At 39.3% G+C, this 18,333-nt stretch overlaps 2 protein-coding genes across 2 annotated transcripts; both read left to right on the top strand.

Annotated features, from left to right (window-relative positions):
• The first annotated feature begins 385 nt into the window (after positions 1-385).
• On the top strand, positions 386-9,656 carry LOC117433409 (keratin, type I cytoskeletal 19-like). The gene is made up of 8 exons (XM_034055644.3): positions 386-946; positions 2,804-2,886; positions 3,616-3,772; positions 4,634-4,795; positions 5,550-5,675; positions 6,326-6,543; positions 7,146-7,162; positions 9,300-9,656. The coding sequence occupies exons 1-8, from the start codon at positions 521-523 to the stop codon at positions 9,398-9,400; spliced, it is 1,290 nt and encodes a 429-aa protein (XP_033911535.2). The 5' UTR covers positions 386-520; the 3' UTR covers positions 9,401-9,656.
• Positions 9,657-11,204: 1,548 nt separating this feature from the next.
• On the top strand, positions 11,205-16,144 carry LOC117433408 (keratin, type I cytoskeletal 13-like). Its single transcript, XM_059006641.1, has 8 exons — positions 11,205-11,706; positions 12,413-12,495; positions 13,277-13,433; positions 13,728-13,892; positions 14,331-14,456; positions 15,018-15,238; positions 15,739-15,755; positions 15,946-16,144. The coding sequence occupies exons 1-8, from the start codon at positions 11,269-11,271 to the stop codon at positions 16,053-16,055; spliced, it is 1,317 nt and encodes a 438-aa protein (XP_058862624.1). The 5' UTR covers positions 11,205-11,268; the 3' UTR covers positions 16,056-16,144.
• Positions 16,145-18,333: the final 2,189 nt, after the last annotated feature.

The raw sequence follows: 18,333 nt of genomic DNA, 5'->3' as shown, positions 1-18,333 counted from the left end.
GTATTAAGCAGTCGTCAAATTTGCTCTAAACATTGATATTTGTACTAATGTAAGCATGTCTCCACTTTTTCTTTTTTGATGTGCCCTCCAACATCCTTTTAAGCAAAACTGTCAACAGCCTCAAGTCTCAGCCATTTGTGCACCTTCTTAGTGATCATTTCTAAGTTGACATGCAGGATTTCTTTTTGTAAAGTCTGCATTGTTATGGTAACACATTCCTATCTGTCCTTGTCTCGCCTATCAAGCTGCTGACAACAGAATCTGATAAGAGACACAGGCCTATTGCAGTGAGGTCAGGTGTCCTACCCATGTCTCACCTGCTTTGAAGCCCAGACCACCCAACAAAAGGAAACACCTGCTCAACAAGCTGTAAATCTCTTTGCTGACTGGGGCCAATCGCAAACCGTGGACTGTAAGGGGATACACCCACCAGGGTTATATATCATGGCTTTTGTTGGGACACCTGTACCAGCTCTCTCGGACAGATCCTGCTAAGCAAGAGAAAAGGCTCTTTGGCACAATGTCACACTATTCCACTCGCAGTTTCAGCACTAGATCCTCTGATGGTCTCACCAGCAGGCCTGCAACTCTGATGAGCTCGTCCCGACTCTATTCTAGCGCAGCCCCCCACAGGGCCCTGAGCACCTACGGGGGCGCAGGGGGGCAAGGCACCCGCATCTCCAGCGCCAGCTACTCCATGCCCCTTTCCAGTGCAGGTGGAGGAGACGGCTTTTCCTTAAGCAGTGCCAGCTCTGTGGCCTCCAACGGCAAACACACCATGCAGAACCTCAACGACCGCCTGGCCACCTACCTGGAGAAGGTGCGCACCCTGGAGGCATCCAACGCCACTCTGGAGAAGCAGATACGTGAGTGGTACGAGAAGAAGGGGCCAGTTCTCCAGGACTACAGTGCCTATGAGAAAACCATCGATGGACTGCGCGCACAGGTAAAAGGAGAAGAGACAAACCGTTGTCTTAAAGCAGCCTTTCAAATAATTTATGGGTGATTTAAGTAGTGTAAATGCTGTGAGAAAAGCCGGAGTCTTCTCTTAGGCTTTCAGGAGTTGTCAAATGCTATACAAACTATAGTTTATATATGGTATTAAAATTTTGTAAAAATGTGTTGAAAAATATAAAACATGTTTTGTGGTATTGCCTGTGACATGAGCAATATGAGAAAAAAAACACAAAATTTGTACAATGCCCTTTTTACATTTTTGTTTTCATAACCTCCTACTGCTGTCAGTTGCCGGAGTGTTACTGTTCTGCTTCTAGAATGACAAAGTGGCCGGAAATGTTTTAATTGTAAGGGATATTGGGTGCTTGCTGTTAGTGAACAAGGTCTGTCTTCTGATGAGCACTAAACAGTGGAATCCATGGAAAAAATATAGAATGTAGCAAACAGACTCTAAGTGCGTTTTAATGGAACACTGAAAACGATTGAAGGATACTGTAACTCATTCTTGTCTCACATTTTGCAAACATATTCAAAGCCCTCTTTCCATATGCCACGTAAAACATGTTAGTTAACTCTGGATGTTATTGCTGGCATCCTAATACTACACGTCCGTGTTTAATAGGAATATAAAAATAATAAACAGTGCATTCATTTTTTAAAAATAGATATACAGCAGTGTGCACATTTATTAGATCATCCCATTGCTTCTGTTGTTTTAATTTGCTGTGCATATGAAATCAAACCACTCTAACTGAAAATCTGGGAAAACTGACAAAATAGGTAAATTGGTGATTGTCTAATTTAATTGATGACCTTAATTGGCCACACATGCAATTCATTTAAAATAGAAAGAGAAAAGGAACACAGAACCACAAAGGGTAAAATGCGTCAGACTTTTTTTATGTTGTCTGAGATTCTTAAGGCACAGCGCATTCTTACATGTTCACACATGAGTGCCTATTGTTTCTATAGCACCAATTACTCACTGAAAATTGAAATTCTCACACCCAGAGGTGTGCAGGTCGTTATATAAAGGATATAAATGAGAAATCTTGAGGTGTTCTAATAAATGTGCACACCACTGTATGAATCATAACTGCGGTCTTAAAAAAAAAAAAAATACTACATATGAAATGTTATGTAGAAAAGATTTGAAACAAATAATATACAAACCATTGCTTAAAGAAAACTAAGCTGTCATAGAAATCCATGCTGGAGTTTCAGTTCATATCCCGAAACCTATTCTAAAAGCCAATGACAATAGATACTGAAGTCTGATAATGCCACCCTACAAAACATTTTCCAGTAACCTTGCATGACAATGGCTGCACAAAACTGGCTTCAATAATATACATATCTTATTATACACAACAGTGCAACCTAATACCACTCCCGCAGGATATAGGGCGCGGCTGTCTTTGCATAGAGAGGCAGACAGATCTGCCATAGGGTTGGGAAGCATCAGCAAACAATTAAAGCAGTGTTTTAAAAACCATGTTCTATACCCAATCCACTGCATCACTGATCACCTACTCTCATTGCTCTGAAGACCTTTTTGATTCTTTGCATTTAGGTTTCATTGGCGATATGCAGTTGTCAAGTAGAACGCTACACAACGCTGCACTGCTAGCTAGCAAGCTATCTTATTTTGAACGGTTTTAATATTTTAATATAGAACGATAAAGTTGAGTAGAAATCCACTCCGCAAGTCTATACAATTAAAAGATATTTAATTTTTTTTATGGAAGTAAATTGGATTTATAATGACAGTAGGAAAAGACCTGTCCTTTTTTTTTTTTTTTTTTTCGAAATGTACCACAATAATTTTGCTTTATTTGTCTGACAGATCAGCGCCACTGCCCATGAAAACGCCAAGATCCTCCTGAGGATTGACAATGCCAAACTGGCCGGCGATGACTTTAGAATGAAGTGAGTTGCGTCTTCATACATTCATCTCCTTAACTATCCCATTCGTACAGCCAGGTGACTATCAATTGACCAGCTGGAACCATGCATCAATATATTATTATTATTTATTTCTTAGCAGACATCCTTATCCAGGGCGACTTACAATTGTAAGGGCAGCAGTGTAGAGTAGTGGTTAGGGCTCTGGACTCTTGACCGGAAGGTCGTGGGTTCAATCCCCGGTGGGGACACTGCTGCTGTACCCTTGAGCAAGGTACTTTACCTAGATTGCTCCAGTAAAAACCCAACTGTATAAATGGGTAATTGTATGTAAAAATAATGTGATATCTTGTAAGTCGCCCTGGATAAGGGCGTCTGCTAAGAAATAAATTATTATTATTATAAATTATTATCACATCATTTTTACATACAATTACATTATTTTTTTTACATACAATTACCCATTTATACAGTTGGGTTTTTACTGGAGCAATCTAGGTATAGTATTTTTCTCAAGGGTACAGCAGTGTCTCCCACCTGGGTTTGAACCCGTGACTCTGCGGTCAAGATTCCAGAGCCCTAACCACTACTCCATACTGCTGCCCCCTTTTTAAACTTTTCCTTTTTTTTGGGGGGGGGGGGGGGGGTCTTGAGGAGGAGGCGGAAGGCAGTGCGAGACTTAACATTTAAAGGCTAGTGAAAATGGTTGCAGCCAGTACACAGTCCAACTCTTTCTCTCTGCGTTGGGCTTAGGTACGAGGCTGAGCTGGCAATGAGGCAGTCTGTCGAGGCTGACATCGCCGGACTGAGGAGGGTCCTCGATGAGCTCACTCTAGCCAGATCCTCTCTGGAGACAGAGATCGAGGGTCTGAAGGAGGAGCTGATCTACCTCAAGAAGAACCATGAGGAGGTGGGTACCAGCCACACACTACAAGATGGGCTGTTGTAATCCCTTTGAGACAAGTTCCTTGGGCCTCATGGGACGAATAAAAGCATAACAAGGTTTATTAAAGCATAGGAAAAGCAATGTCATCTTTAAAAGCTCTGGGATTAAACAAGAGAAGACCCTGCAGACATGCAGTGGAGAGCTTCCAGTTTGCACAGGAGAAGCTTTAAGTTGAGGCAATGGTTGTCCATCCTTGTGCAGGGGTCAACAAAGGTTAATCAAATATTGTGAGCACACTGGAGAAGATAACTGTAAGGTGTGCTGTCATCAACACAGAGGATTTCCTTCTTAAGACAAGGAATTGATAAACTGGGGCACATTTGACCTCGTGGGTTTATGCTCTGTGTCTATAACAACATTGTAACTCACGGCAAGACATTGAAAACGTTTAGATATTGTTATGAAAACAAAGTGTAAGCAGAGCTCACAAAGTTCAGCTTCACACACACACATGTAGGTAAGATATATAAGATAGGCACTTGGTGTGAGTGAGAAAAAGCTACCTGAATCCTCTCCTGATGACACACCATTTCCATACCTGAGCCATCTCCAGAACATTAGGTAACCGATCATTATTCGATTTAGGTGCTATTATATCTAAGGATAATGTTTAAGCTAAAATACAATGGAAACTTAGTAACATAGCAATTGGTGTTGTGTGCACTCATTTGCGGTCATCACATTAGCTTCCTTACACCAATTACAGTACACTTCTGGGATGTGTGGAAATTGCATTGTCTGTTAGCATATCTCAGTGTCAGTTTGCAAACTATTCCCTTCTTCGTTTGTGTTTTTGTTGTAACCCTCGATGCTCTGACTCTGCAGGACCGCCGTGCTCTGCGCTCTCAGATGGGCGGGAATGTCAATGTGGAGGTTGACTCTACCCCTGGGGTCGACCTGACCCAGGTCTTGGCTGAGATCCGATCCCAGTACGAGGGCATCGCCAACAAGAACCGCCAGGAGATGGAGGCCTGGTACAAAGACAAGGTAAAAGAAAATGGAACAGAGTGGCAGACTGCTTCTTTAATAGGAGCATGTCCAGCAAACCTGTTGTAAATTGTTCTTGTCAATTTAACACGTAAATACAGCAACGTGCACATTTATCAGAACACCCCATTGCTTCTGTAGTTTGGATTTGTTATGCATATGAAATCAAACCACTGGAACTGAAAATCAAAGTAGGCAAATTAGCCATTGTCTAATTTAATTGATGACTTCAATAGGCCACACATGCAATTAATTTAAAATTTGAAGAGAAAAAGAAACAGAGCCACAAATGGTAAAATGCATGAGACTTTGTTTAAGATGCCTAATTAAGCACAAAGTGGTCTAACATGTTCACATGAGTGTCTAGTGTTTCTATATCACTGATTACTGACTGAAAAACTGAAATTCTCACACCCAAAGGTTTTCATATCAGTGTCTCCTTTTCTTTAGCCAATAATGCTTTTATGAGAAAAATTGTAGGTATATATCAGATTCAAAAAGGGAAAAAAAAAGTTCTCAAAAAGAGATGGTAAAAGATCTAGCTGAGCAGCACACTTCCTGTTTTTTAAAGCTGCATTTTAATAGTATGCATTTCTATGCTTTAAATATGTATGATATGGAATATAATTACTGGTGTTCAATATGAAAAGGGCAATGCAATTATCTGGTGGATTTAACAAGGCTTCCATAGCTATCTCCTTCTAGTAGCAAGATGCATTGCTTGCTCAACCCAATTTGGTCTCTCTTTCTCCAGTTTGATGCCCTCAACCAGCAAGTGTCCTCCAGCACCGAAGCCCTGCAGTCCAGCAAGACTGAGGTCTCCGAACTGAAACGCACTATCCAGAGCCTGCAAATTGAGCTGCAGTCCCACCTTAGCCTGGTAAGAGAGAGCATTCCCTGAGAGAATATGTAAAGACTGGCGCCACCCAGTGGTCAACTGGTTTAGCTGTAGGGGCAAAATTAAAAATAAAACCACAGCTGGGTTGGCAGACCCTGGTTAATACTATTTAGACTAGTGTTTTCTCTCAGTTGACTTTTTATGACAATGTCCAAACTTTTTAATTAAATATTACCTAAATATAGAATGAAGACAGAGGATTTACTTGCCAATTACTGGCTACAATTTATTATTTGGTGTTTAGAACTGATGTAGGCTTCAGAATTGTGCCTTTTTTATATAAAGTTTGATTGGATGTGTTTCTACATCACCCAATTCAAATGAACAAATTCATTAAACTGTAACTTTATACTGTATAGGGATGGGTTATACAACGCGTCTTACGAAGTCTGGCCCTATAAAACGTTGCCGTAAAAACTTGTAGGAATACATTCAGAAAGACTTCTACTAGTCGAAACATTTATCGCTTTACTTTTTAGGATTTACTACATATTCTGCCAGCAAGCTTTTTAAAAAATATTTTTTTACAGTTAAGAATGATACATAAAACTGTATTACCAGGAAACAACATATTTCTATAAACTATCCTTAATTGAATTGGTAAACTCAATGTATAACGAAATTGTCAACAGAAAGAAGCGCTGGAAGGCACTCTGAGTGAGACGGAACAGCGCTACGCAGCTCAGCTCCAACAGCTGCAGTCCATCATTTTCAGGTTGGAGAATGACCTGAGCCAGGGGAGAGAGGACATGAGAAGGCAGAGCGACGACTACAAGGCCCTGCTGGACATCAAGACCCGGCTGGAGATGGAGATCGCTGAGTACAGGCGCCTGCTGGACGGTGAAGAACGGTATGCATCGATAAAGTGTCTTTCTGGTACACGCCCTGCAAAATTGTGCAATTAGGTTAATTCGCTAATAACCGGGGTGTACTCTGTTTACTGTACAAATGCAGTTGCTCTTTGGTTTTCATGTATAACTTTAAACTTGTGCTCTATCTATCGAGCCAAGATAGAACTGACTGTTTGGGATTCTGAATTCCTTCAGGAAAAATTGAGATCCCCCAGACCTCAGATTCTCCTGTAACAGTTTCAGGTATCAATTGATTTTTTTTTTTTTTTTTTTTTTTTTACCATACTCACAAAACGTCTAAGTAGCTGTCCACTAGCATCTGAACATAGTTGATTTTGTGAAATGCAGAAAACAACCATAATTCACCAGCTCTAATGGGTGCAACCGCTTCTCTGGTGATCCAAGCCCAAACCACAAGACCTTCCTTGACCTAGACTTGTGGGTGGAACGTGTGTCGCTTTATATGCCTCAAAACAAACCCCTATGTGTAAATGCTAGAATTAACAGTGGTGCAGCACGTGACTTGTCAGCTGTTCTCTGTTTTGTGAAATGAAACGACTTGGTAACTAACCGCGTGTCTGTTCTCTTTTCTTCTGTACAGCGCCCCCGTTCAAAGAGGTAGGTTTTATCTTATTATTTCTAGATATACTTTTAATTTATGTAATAAAGATATTGTACAGCAGTTTCATTCTTTATTATACAGTATTATAATTTAACCCTCAATTTCGGATATCAAAAATACTATTTTAATTCTATTCTATATATATATATATATATATATATATATATATATATATATATATATATATACACTACCGGTCAAAAGTTTTAGAACACCCCAATTTTTCCAGTTTTTATTGAAATTTAAGCAGTTCAAGTCCAGTGAATAACCTGAAATGGTACAAAGGTAAGTGGTAAACTGCCAGAGGTTAAAAAAAAAGTTTAGGTTACCAAAAACTGATAAATAATGTACATTTCAGAGTTATACAAAAAGGTATTTTTCAGGGAACAAGTAATGGGTTAACAACTTACAGCTGTTCTGCAGCAATGGAAGTAAATTAAGCCTTGAAAGTTGATTCCTACAGGTGTCCCAACTTTTGTTGATTACTTACAAACCCTCTGTCTGTATAAAAGCAGTGTTGGAACAGACTGTGTTACTACACCCTCTTAAGCATTATTTGGACAGTATTGTACTGCAGGAAGTAGTATATTGCTCTCATAATGGCGAGAAAAAGGCAATTAACAAAGGAAGACAGACAGACCATTATAACCCTTAAAAGTGTAGGTCTTTCCTTTAGAGAAATTGCAAAGAAAGCCAAGGTGTCAGTGAGTACAGTTTCCTACACCATCAAAAGGCACTTGGAAACTGGAGGAAACTCTGACAGGAAGAGGTCTGGCAGACCCAAAGCCACAACAGAATCAGAAGACAAGTTTCTGAGAGTCAACAGCTTGCGTGATAGGCGGCTCACAGGACAACAGTTTCAAGCACAGCTTAACACTGGTCGAAGTAAGCAAGTCTCAGTTTCAACTGTGAAGAGAAGACTTCGAGCTGCAGGTTTGACAGGTCGAGTGGCAGTAAGAAAGCCATTGCTAAGATGGCAAAATAAGAAAAAGAGGCTTGCCTGGGCCATGAAGCACCGCCAGTGGACTACTGAAGACTGGAAGAAGGTCTTATGGACCGATGAATCAGAATTTGAATCTTCGGGTCATTACGCAGGGTTTTTGTACGCCGTCGAGTAGGCGAAAGGATGGTTCCTCGGTGTGTGACACCAACTGTCAAACATGGAGGAGGAAGCGTGATGGTCTGGGGCTCTTTTGCTGGATCCAGAGTCGGCGACTTGCACAGAGTGAGTGGCACCCTGAACCAAAACTGCTACCACATCATTTTGCAGCACCATGCAATACCCTCTGGTATACGCCTAGTTGGCCAGGGGTTCATCCTACAGCAAGATAATGACCCAAAACATACCTCCAGGCTATGTCAGAACTACCTTAGAAGAAAAGAACAAGACGGTAGGCTAAAAATCATGGAATGGCCAGGACAGTCTCCAGACTTAAACCCCATCGAGCTGGTTTGGGATGAACTGGACAGAAGGGTGAAAGCAAAGCAACCTACAAGTGCAACACATTTGTGGGAACTTCTGCAACAGTGTTGGGAAGAACTTTCCGAACAATATTTAATTTCCATTGTAGAAAGAATGCAACGAGTGTGTTCAGCTGTTATATCTGCAAAAGGTGGCTACTTTGATGAGTCAAAAATTTAGATTAAATTTTGTTAAACAAAACGATTCCATGATTTCTTTTTTATCTCCAGTTGTTTATTTGTTCTATGCTTTAATTTCAGAGTACATTGAGACATTAAACTGCGTAAATTTCAATAAAAACTGGAAAAATTGAGGTGTTCTAAAACTTTTGACCGGTAGTGTATATATATATATATATATATATATACAGAGACTAGGGTGTGTGAACTATGCATCAGCTGCAGAGTCACTTACAACTACGTCTCACCCGAAAGAAGGAGCACAAGGAGGTTAAGTGACTTGCTCAGGGTCACACAATGAGTCAGTGGCTGAAGTGGGATTTGAACCGGGGACTCCTGGTTACAAGCCCTTTTCTTTAACTATATATATATATATATATATATATATATATATATATATATATATATATATATATATATATATAATGTTTAATATATATAATGTATTATTTTAATATATACGTTTAATATATATATAATTTTCTTTTACAGCACCAGTTGTAACCACCAGAAAGGTGAAGACCATTGTGGAAGAGGTGGTTAATGGGAAGGTTGTCTCGTCCCGCGTTGAGGAAGTTGAACAGAAGATCTAGACCAAGGCATTTTTTTTGCCCCTGCAGACCCTCAGCTGGGCATCACAAGGTGTCACCTAAAAACAAATTCAAGTCAAATTAATAAGGGAATAATTGACTCTGAATTCAATGGTGGTGGGTTTTTTTTGTTGTTGTTTATAAATACGGGCTGTAAGAATGCTTTTTGTCTCCCTCTACTGGTGATGCAAACAACTGCATGAGGTGCAAGACAAGCTTGTGTAATGTGTACTTTTGTTTCAATAAAATGTTCTCTGCATGATTGTACATCTTGTTTTATTTGAACTATCACCTATTCCATCTTTTTATTTGCAACATATTGCAACGACTTGATAAGAACAGAAGTCTGAAACGGAAGTTCTTCAAAAGCAGCAGTCACGTTTATTTTACCCTTTGTTATAATATAATCCTTGGGTGTGTTTTAAATTCCAAATAGATGAACATTTTAATCTATTTAATGCCTTTGATGAATAGCACTGAAATGTTACACTTATAAAAATGATCTTATATACGGGAATAACTGCACCCGTTTTTAAGGAAGAACCTACCTTATTCGTGTCTAACCCTCCAGATTTATGAAGAAATAAACATTACAATAGGAAACAAGGAAAAAAAGAAAACACGTTCAAATTTAGATCGATTTTCAAATTTCACACTTTAAACTCCTTTAACCCTTACTGGGAAAACCTCTTCTAAATGAATTTAACCTGTACTTTAAGGGAGCCTCAATAGTACATCTACATGCTTTGTTGTGCAAAATTGTGAATCTGTTTCTGATATGAATAATAACAGTGATTAAAAACTAAACACACAAAATAAAATAGCATTCGGCAAAAAAGAAGCCAAACACAAATCCATGTTTTGTTAAATTGTGAAAATTATTGATGACAACATCAAATCTTTTTTTTTTTTTTTTTGATGAAAAGAAAAAATACAGGTACATTATTTAAACAGTTGTAGCAACACCTGGGGACGTGTAATGCTATATTTTTTCATAACACCACTACTTACTTTTCAATTGTTAAGTTACTAGTATACTTGTAATGTTCACTATGTCTTACTGCACTCAGTAGCTTTAGATGACTGTGAGAAACACAGGCAGTGCCTATAATCCCATTATAGATAATAATGTTTCAGAGAAATTAATGATTAAAACCAAAGATTATCGCTAATACCGCCCTAGTTTGCAGTAGCTATTGGGCAGGGCTGGAAGATTAAGCTCTAATGGCGTCTTTCTCTCTGCTGGCATGGCACCTACCCCACCTTTTTTATGAGAACTACAGCTATGGCCAAAAGTTTTGCATCACCCTATAGAATTAATGAATTTTACTTCATAAAGTCTAATGAAACCTGTAGAAATAATGTTACGTTAACATACTGAATTACATACCACTTTCTAGTTTTCCATATACTTAACGGAAAACTGACAACAATGGAAAAATGTGACATTTCAAAATCTAACATGAAATACTGTACTACCATTTTGGCTTATGGTAGACTTTTGCAATATCATTTTGTAGTTTCTTTGAATACATAATTCTAAATAACAGATCTCAATTTTGTTCATATATACTGTATATATATATTATTACGTCTCAATCCAAAAATTCTAGGTGATGTAACCCTTTTGGCCAGAGCTACAAAGCCACATACTCCACCCACACAAAGCATCGAAGCACCTGGGGCGTTAGAACCACTCTTTACAAAACAATTACACAAGCATGGATACCAATGTCTTTGTTGTCTATGACAAAGTAGCTCAACCTAATCCCCCTTGGATCTCTATATAAGAGGGGACTTGGATGAATCTACTGCAGTTCATCTCTTCGAGTGAAGCTTGTGGATCTCCCAGCACCTGGTAGTAACCAACCATGATGTCCTACTCCAGCTCTAGCTCAGCCAGTTCCAGGGGCCAGTTCAAGGCACCCCAAGCAGGGTCTGTACACACTGTCATCAAGCGTCGGGCTCCTAGTGTTTACGGGGGCGCTGGAGGACATGGCACAAGAATCTCAAGTCACTCCATGTCGGGTGGTTTTGGAGGTTATGGTGGAGTCTTTGCCATGGGAGGAGGAGGAGGAGGAGGAGGGTGCTTTGGTGCCGGTGGAGAACTTGGTCTCAACATCAATGAGAAGGCCACCATGCAGAACCTCAATGACCGCCTGGCCGCCTACCTGGAGAAGGTGCGCTCCCTGGAGGCAGCCAATTCCAAGCTGGAGTTCCAGATCCGCGAATTTCTGAACAATAAGACACCGCAGATTGGCCGGGATTATAGTGCCTATGAGAAGATCATCCATGACCTCCAGCAACAGGTAATAATGACTTTGTTAAGGTCAGGACCACGCTGGTGCCTTGTTTGGGAGCACATTGCATTGAGAGTCACGTAATACGGGTACATTTAGACCATTTAGACCATTTTTGACAAACGTGTCTTCCCATTTGGAAAGAACTCAAAAAGTGACAAAGATTTGATCTTAAACTTTTTATTAGATTCACTGTGATATACAAACACTGGCTTTCAAGACCTCAAAAGTCTCTTCCATCAACTTTTGAGTCATTTACATTGCCTGCTCCTGTATAAAACTGTAACCAAATCCTATGTTAAAATCATTAAAAATAAGCTTTGAGTTTATGTGTGATGGTGCATGTTCTTTTATCCGTGGGGTGCTTGCTAAAAAAAAAAAAAAAACATGTTTTATTCACATTTTTTATACATGTTAGGTTTTATCTCCAGGAGGTGTGGTGTTTATTGGTTGCTAGGCAGCTGACTGATGCTGACGTAAATCATTCGGACAGTCTAGACTTGTCATTTCCACAGTAATGGTTTAGTCAGTAATTTGTAAGAGTTCCTTTACTTTTCGCATAGTGATCATTTAGGTTACATATATCTGGATTTAGGGTTGTGCTCCTGGTTCAAGGTTATTATGAGAAATATATGTTTTGAGCTACATAGCAACGATCAATAGAAACTCCTACTCATGATAAATAATGATTGTTTTTGTCATATTCATTTTCCAGATCAATGCTGCTCGTATGACAAATTCTGGGATTCTTCTGCAAATTGATAATGCAAAACTTGCTGTGGACGACTTCCGCATTAAGTGAGTTTCTCTAATAACAGCATCTCACTCTATACAGTGCCACTAAAAATTATTCACACATACTGTTTTTTATATGATACAGTAAGTTTGAGTATCTATAATTTCCTATATTTTCATTTAGCCAATTTAAAAAATATCTACTCAGAAAATTGGAAATGTTGACATCTGGCTTTACACTTTAATTCACAATCTATTATGAATATATTATAAACAATCAATACATTTTCTATAGATCAATTATAAATAAGGCTGTATTTTATTCACAGTTATCACGGATTTTACGATTTCCATTAAATTTACCCATTGCTTTGTAATACTGTATGTTGTTCCCCATGAAAGAATAGTATAGATAGATAGATAGATAGATAGATAGATAGATAGATAGATAGATAGATATCACCTAAACATAAATACAGCAAACATTTTCCTTATTGACGTGCTGCCTGTTACAATTAGGAACCTGGCAGCCGGTTTAGTTTGCTTCTGGTAAATGATTAAACACATTGCATAGAGCTAAATGATTTATTAAAAATTTGTTCAACGAAAGACACTGGCTGCATCAAAGATCGGAAATATTTCTGCATAAGAACGCTCTGTCAAGTCCAAGAAGGGGACATTTCATGTACCTGTTGTTAGTTTTACATTTTATTTACACCATCAGTGTAAATGGAATATCTTTAAAAGGTGGGCATGAAAAATACAGCCCGACTTATGGTCTCTGATTTCTTCTCTTGAAGGACACATTGTTGTGTACTGCAACCTGGTTTATATTCCTGTGCAGGTATGAGAACGAGCTGGCGATGAGGCAGTCTATCGAGGCTGACATCGCCAGACTAAGGAGGGCCCTGGACGAGCTGACTCTGGCCAGATCTAACCTGGAGTCGGATCTCGAGCGTCTGAAGGAGGAGCTGATCTACCTGAAGAAGAACCATGAGGAGGTATGAGGACCACAAGCACAGGATCATCTGCTGGTTCGGTCTGCCATTGGTTTTTTATTAAAGCTAAGACTAGACTACATTATACATATTTTTTCAAGGTAGACCCTGCCCATAAATGAGCTTGCATGTATTGCTTTACAAAAGAGAAGTATTGTCGGGTGTAAACTCACTGAGCAATCTGTCTGGATCCCAGTTTGAGAGCAACGTTGGGACCTGAACTTCAAATCCAAATGATTGACTCATAATAAAAGACCTCCTGCTAATCTGCTTTTACTTGATGGCTGTCTTGTGTAGGATTTGGCAGCTCTTCGGGCTCAGATGCATTCTGCATCAGTCAACGTGGAGGTGGACGCTGCCCCACAGCAGGACCTGGCCAGAATCCTGGAAGAAACGAGAGCGCAGTACGAGGGTATCGCCGAAAAGAACCGCCGGGATGTTGAAGCCTGGTACAAGAACAAGGTGAGGAGCCACAGAACAGACTTCACTCCAGTATAGAGGACCTATACTGGAATGAACCTGGAAGGACAGCGTGTTATATAAAGTTGTATTGTTTGGTATGCATAGTAAAAATATAACTGACATATATTTGGTAGATTTATGTCTTAATATCTTCATCAATACTGTTTGTCAAAGAATTTAAGTATTTTTTTGTTTTACTAAATATTCATCCATAACTTCAAAACACAAAACTCCAAGGTAAATATAAGAAACTAGGTCAAGTAAACCAAACATTTGTTAACTTGACGGAGTTTCTAGTTGCATTACTACACACTCTACCACTGTGTTGTACAGTTATGAATGCTGTGTTGTATGCAAGTGGTCTACAGTACAGTTCTTCCTCAGTTCAGTACCTACTCTGCTGACTGCATGCATTTCTTTCCCCCTGTTGTCTTGCAGTTTGACACTCTGACCCAGCAGGTCACCATGAGCACCGCTGAGCTCGAAGCCAACAAGAATAAGATCATCGACCTGAGACGAGTGCTGCAGGGCCTGGAGATTGAACTGCAGTCTCAGCTCGGCATGGTGAGAGAGGAATACACTATATAACAGCTGCATCTCCCTGTTCTCCCTGTTCCGAGGAGGGGTGTGCTGAATTATTTTAATTAGCCGATTGGAAGCACATTTTCCCAGGACTTAATGACACGGCTGATCCCAGGACGGGATGACATGAGCTATGAGGACAAGTTAAAAGAATTCAATCTCCTCAGCTGAGAAAAAAGAAGGGAAAGAGGGGACAGGATTGAAGTCTGTAAAAACATAATGGTACAGATAGAGTTAACCTAAGATACATGGTCAAGGTTAGCCCAGAGAAAAGAACAATGGGGCTTTCATGGAATCTGAGTAAATTTAGAACCGAAGGTAGTAAGAACTTTTTTACACAGAGTTACAAGTGCATGGAATACAGGTGAAGTAGTAGGATCTAAAACACTGGGAACATTTAAAAAAGACTAGATTATGTGCTTTTAAATCTGTCCAACCTCCCCACCCAAGTAGGGGAGAACAATGTGCTAACAAGGGACAAGCCTTGATGGACCGAATAGCCTTTTCTCGTTCTCAATTTTTTTTTTCTTTCCTGTCTTTCAGAACGGGGCCCTGGAGTGCTCACTGGAGGAGACAAAGGCCAACTACTCCAATCAGCTCCACAGACTGCAGGGGATGGTGAGCAGCCTGGAGGCTGAGCTCATGCAGGTGCGCTCGGACACCGAACGCCAGTCCCAGGAATACCGGATCCTGCTGGACATCAAGACCCGTCTGGAGATGGAGATCGCGGAGTACAGACGCCTGCTGGACGGAGAGGGTGGCAGGTGAGGACAGCACGGGCTTGTCTACTTTCTTTTAATTCAAATCTCCGAAAAAAACAATGAATGCATGAACCTGTACAGCTTCATGATTATATAAAGAGATCAATCAGTAGCTATTAGACCCTGAGTCTTCCCGACAATTATAACATAGCACACTCTGGTTGTCAGATTGTCAAAAGGGATTTATATTATATGGTTGGCTACAATGTTAAAAATTAACAGCAATCTTAATGAGGAGTGAATGACCATTTCCCACTCCAGATGAATTTTGGAAAACAAAACCTTTTACAGTAAAATGCAATGCAATTCACAATTCTATAGCGCCTTTCAACACAAGGATGCCTAAGCACTTCACACACACACATACACACACACACACACACACACACACACACACACACACACACACCTGAACATAGTCGATTTAGTGAAATGTTCTCTGTTTTGTGAAATGAAACGACTTGGTAACTAACCGCGTGTTTGTTCTCCCTTCTTCCCTACAGGGTCCAGTATCAAAAAGGTAGGTTGTTCATTTTATTATTTACAGATATACCTTTAATTTATAAAATAAAGATATTGTACAGCAGTTTCATTCTGTACAGTATTATAGATGATACCCTGTGGCAAGCCGTTTTAACATTTAACCCTCAATTTAGGATATCAAAAATACTATTTTGATATATATATATAATTTTATTTTTATTTTACAGCACCTGTTCCGACCAGCAACACCACGAGAAAGGTGAAGACCATTGTGGAAGAGGTTGTTAATGGGAAGGTTGTGTCGTCCCGCGTTGAGGAAGTAGAACAAAAGGTCTAGACCAAGGCATTTTTTTTTGCCCCTGCAGACCCTCAGCTGGGCATCACAATGTGTCACATAAAAACAATAAAGTAATAATTGGGTCTGAATAAAAACTGGTGTTTTTTTTATTGTTCTATTTGCTTTTTGACTCCCTCTACTGGTGATGCAAACAACTGCATGATGTGCAAGACAAGCAGGTGTAATTTGTACTTTTGTTTCAGTAACATGTCTCATTCATTGATACAGACATGCACCGACATGTTTTTTTCTTTATCTAGTCCCAACCTTTTTATATGAACTGTCACCTGTTCTACAGCATGACTGGTTTAGTGAGGCTATATCCACATGTTCGACCCATGGGTAACCCAACACATATATTAATATACTGGTAGAATACTGCCAATGTCAAATTATGGAACAAAAACAGTAGGCAAGGATTCTACCATTAGGGGTGTGCAGCAGTAACTTAAGTCCCCTCTGAAACTTTTGCACAGAGATGTTCTGTTACTAACTCACAGCTGCCCCAGTTTCAAAGGGAATTGCAGGTGGACAGCCTCAGTGGTCATTTATAAATCTCATCACTGGAATATTAAGTAAGCATGGTGTATTATCCCATTCGATCACGATTGCTTAATTGCGTTTTTAAACATTTTAAAACAATTTATGTAAACTATCGAGACGTTGCCCTGACATGACTTTAAAAAAAACAAAACATTATGCATGATACAATAGCCACATAGATAAGAAGGTTAACATGGTGCAATTATACACACCGTGACACACATACACCACAGCAAGATCGCCAAACAGGTTAGACATTGAATACAACGTAGATGCTATTAAGTAGTTCCTCATCCCCTGTCTTTGTGCTATTCTCATTATAACGAAGGTATTTTCCAGAGATGACAATGTACCTGTAATGGTTTCTCAGGGCTCAGCTGAGCACACTGGTAAAGTCTCATCCGCCTTCTTTTCACAGGTGGTTGGTCAGGTATGGTAACAGATACCAGCTCATTCCTCTCCATCCTTGGAGGCTCTTCTAATAAAACCAGCAATCAAAATAGAACATTATTCCAGCTGAGATACCATTTTCTTAATGAAAGATACAAGGTGATTGAGCCGAGTGCACAGATCAAAAGAACCTGTTTATGGTGGTCTGGTCTTTCCCTAAATTATTATTATTATTATTATTATTATTTATTTCTTAGCAGACGCCCTTATCCAGGGCGACTTACAATCGCAAGCAAATACAAATACATTCAAGTGTTACAATATAAGTCATACAATAAGAACAAGAAATACAATAATTCTCAAGTGTGACAAACCACAATTCAATAATACAGCAGATAATAGTGAAAGTTACATCAGGATATGATTAAGTAGTGATAGTTACATCAGGATATGATTAAATTATCAGGCTCAATCTGCATGATTGTACATCTTGTTTTATTTGAACTATCACCTATTCCATCTTTTTATTTGCAACATATTGCAACGACTTGATAAGAACAGAAGCCTGAAACGGAAGTTCTTCAAAAGCAGCAGTCACGTTTATTTTACCCTTTGTTATAATATAATCCTTGGGTGTGTTTTAAATTCCAAATAGATGACCATTTTAATCTATTTAATGCCTTTGATGAATAGCACTGAAATGTTACACTTATAAAAATGATCTTATCTACGGGAATAACTGCACCCGTTTTTAAGGAAGAACCTACCTTATTCGTGTCTAACCCTCCGGATTTATGAAGAAATAAACATTACAATAGGAAACAAGGAAAAAAAGAAAACACGTTCAAATTTAGATCGAGCTAAATTTCACACTTTAAACTCCTTTAACCCTTACTGGGAAGACCTCTTCTAAATGAATTTAACCTGTACTTTAAGGGAGCCTCAATAGTACACCTACATGCTTTGTTGTACAAAATTGTGAATCTGTTTCTGATGTGAATGATAACAGTGTTTAAAAACTAAACACACAAAATAAAATAGCATTCGGCAAAAAAGAAGCCAAACACAAATCCATGTTTTGTTAAATTGTGAAAATTATTGATGACAACATCAAATCTTTTTTTAAATTTTTTTTTCTAATTTAGTGGTCGCCAATTATTTTTATTATTTTTTAGCCAATTTAGTCCAATTATTTTTAGCTGACTCGGGAGCGGTAAAAACGAACACACGCTATCCTCCGAAGCGTGTGCCGTCAGCCGATCGCTTTTTTACTCACTGCAGGCCCACAATGCAGCCACCCAGAGCTACAGCGTCGGAGGACAACGCAGCCCTGGGCAGCTTAAAG

The sequence above is a fragment of the Acipenser ruthenus genome, chromosome 33, assembly GCF_902713425.1.
Source record: "Acipenser ruthenus chromosome 33, fAciRut3.2 maternal haplotype, whole genome shotgun sequence".
NCBI lineage: Eukaryota > Metazoa > Chordata > Actinopteri > Acipenseriformes > Acipenseridae > Acipenser > Acipenser ruthenus.
This window is presented reverse-complemented; position numbering and strand designations above follow the sequence as displayed.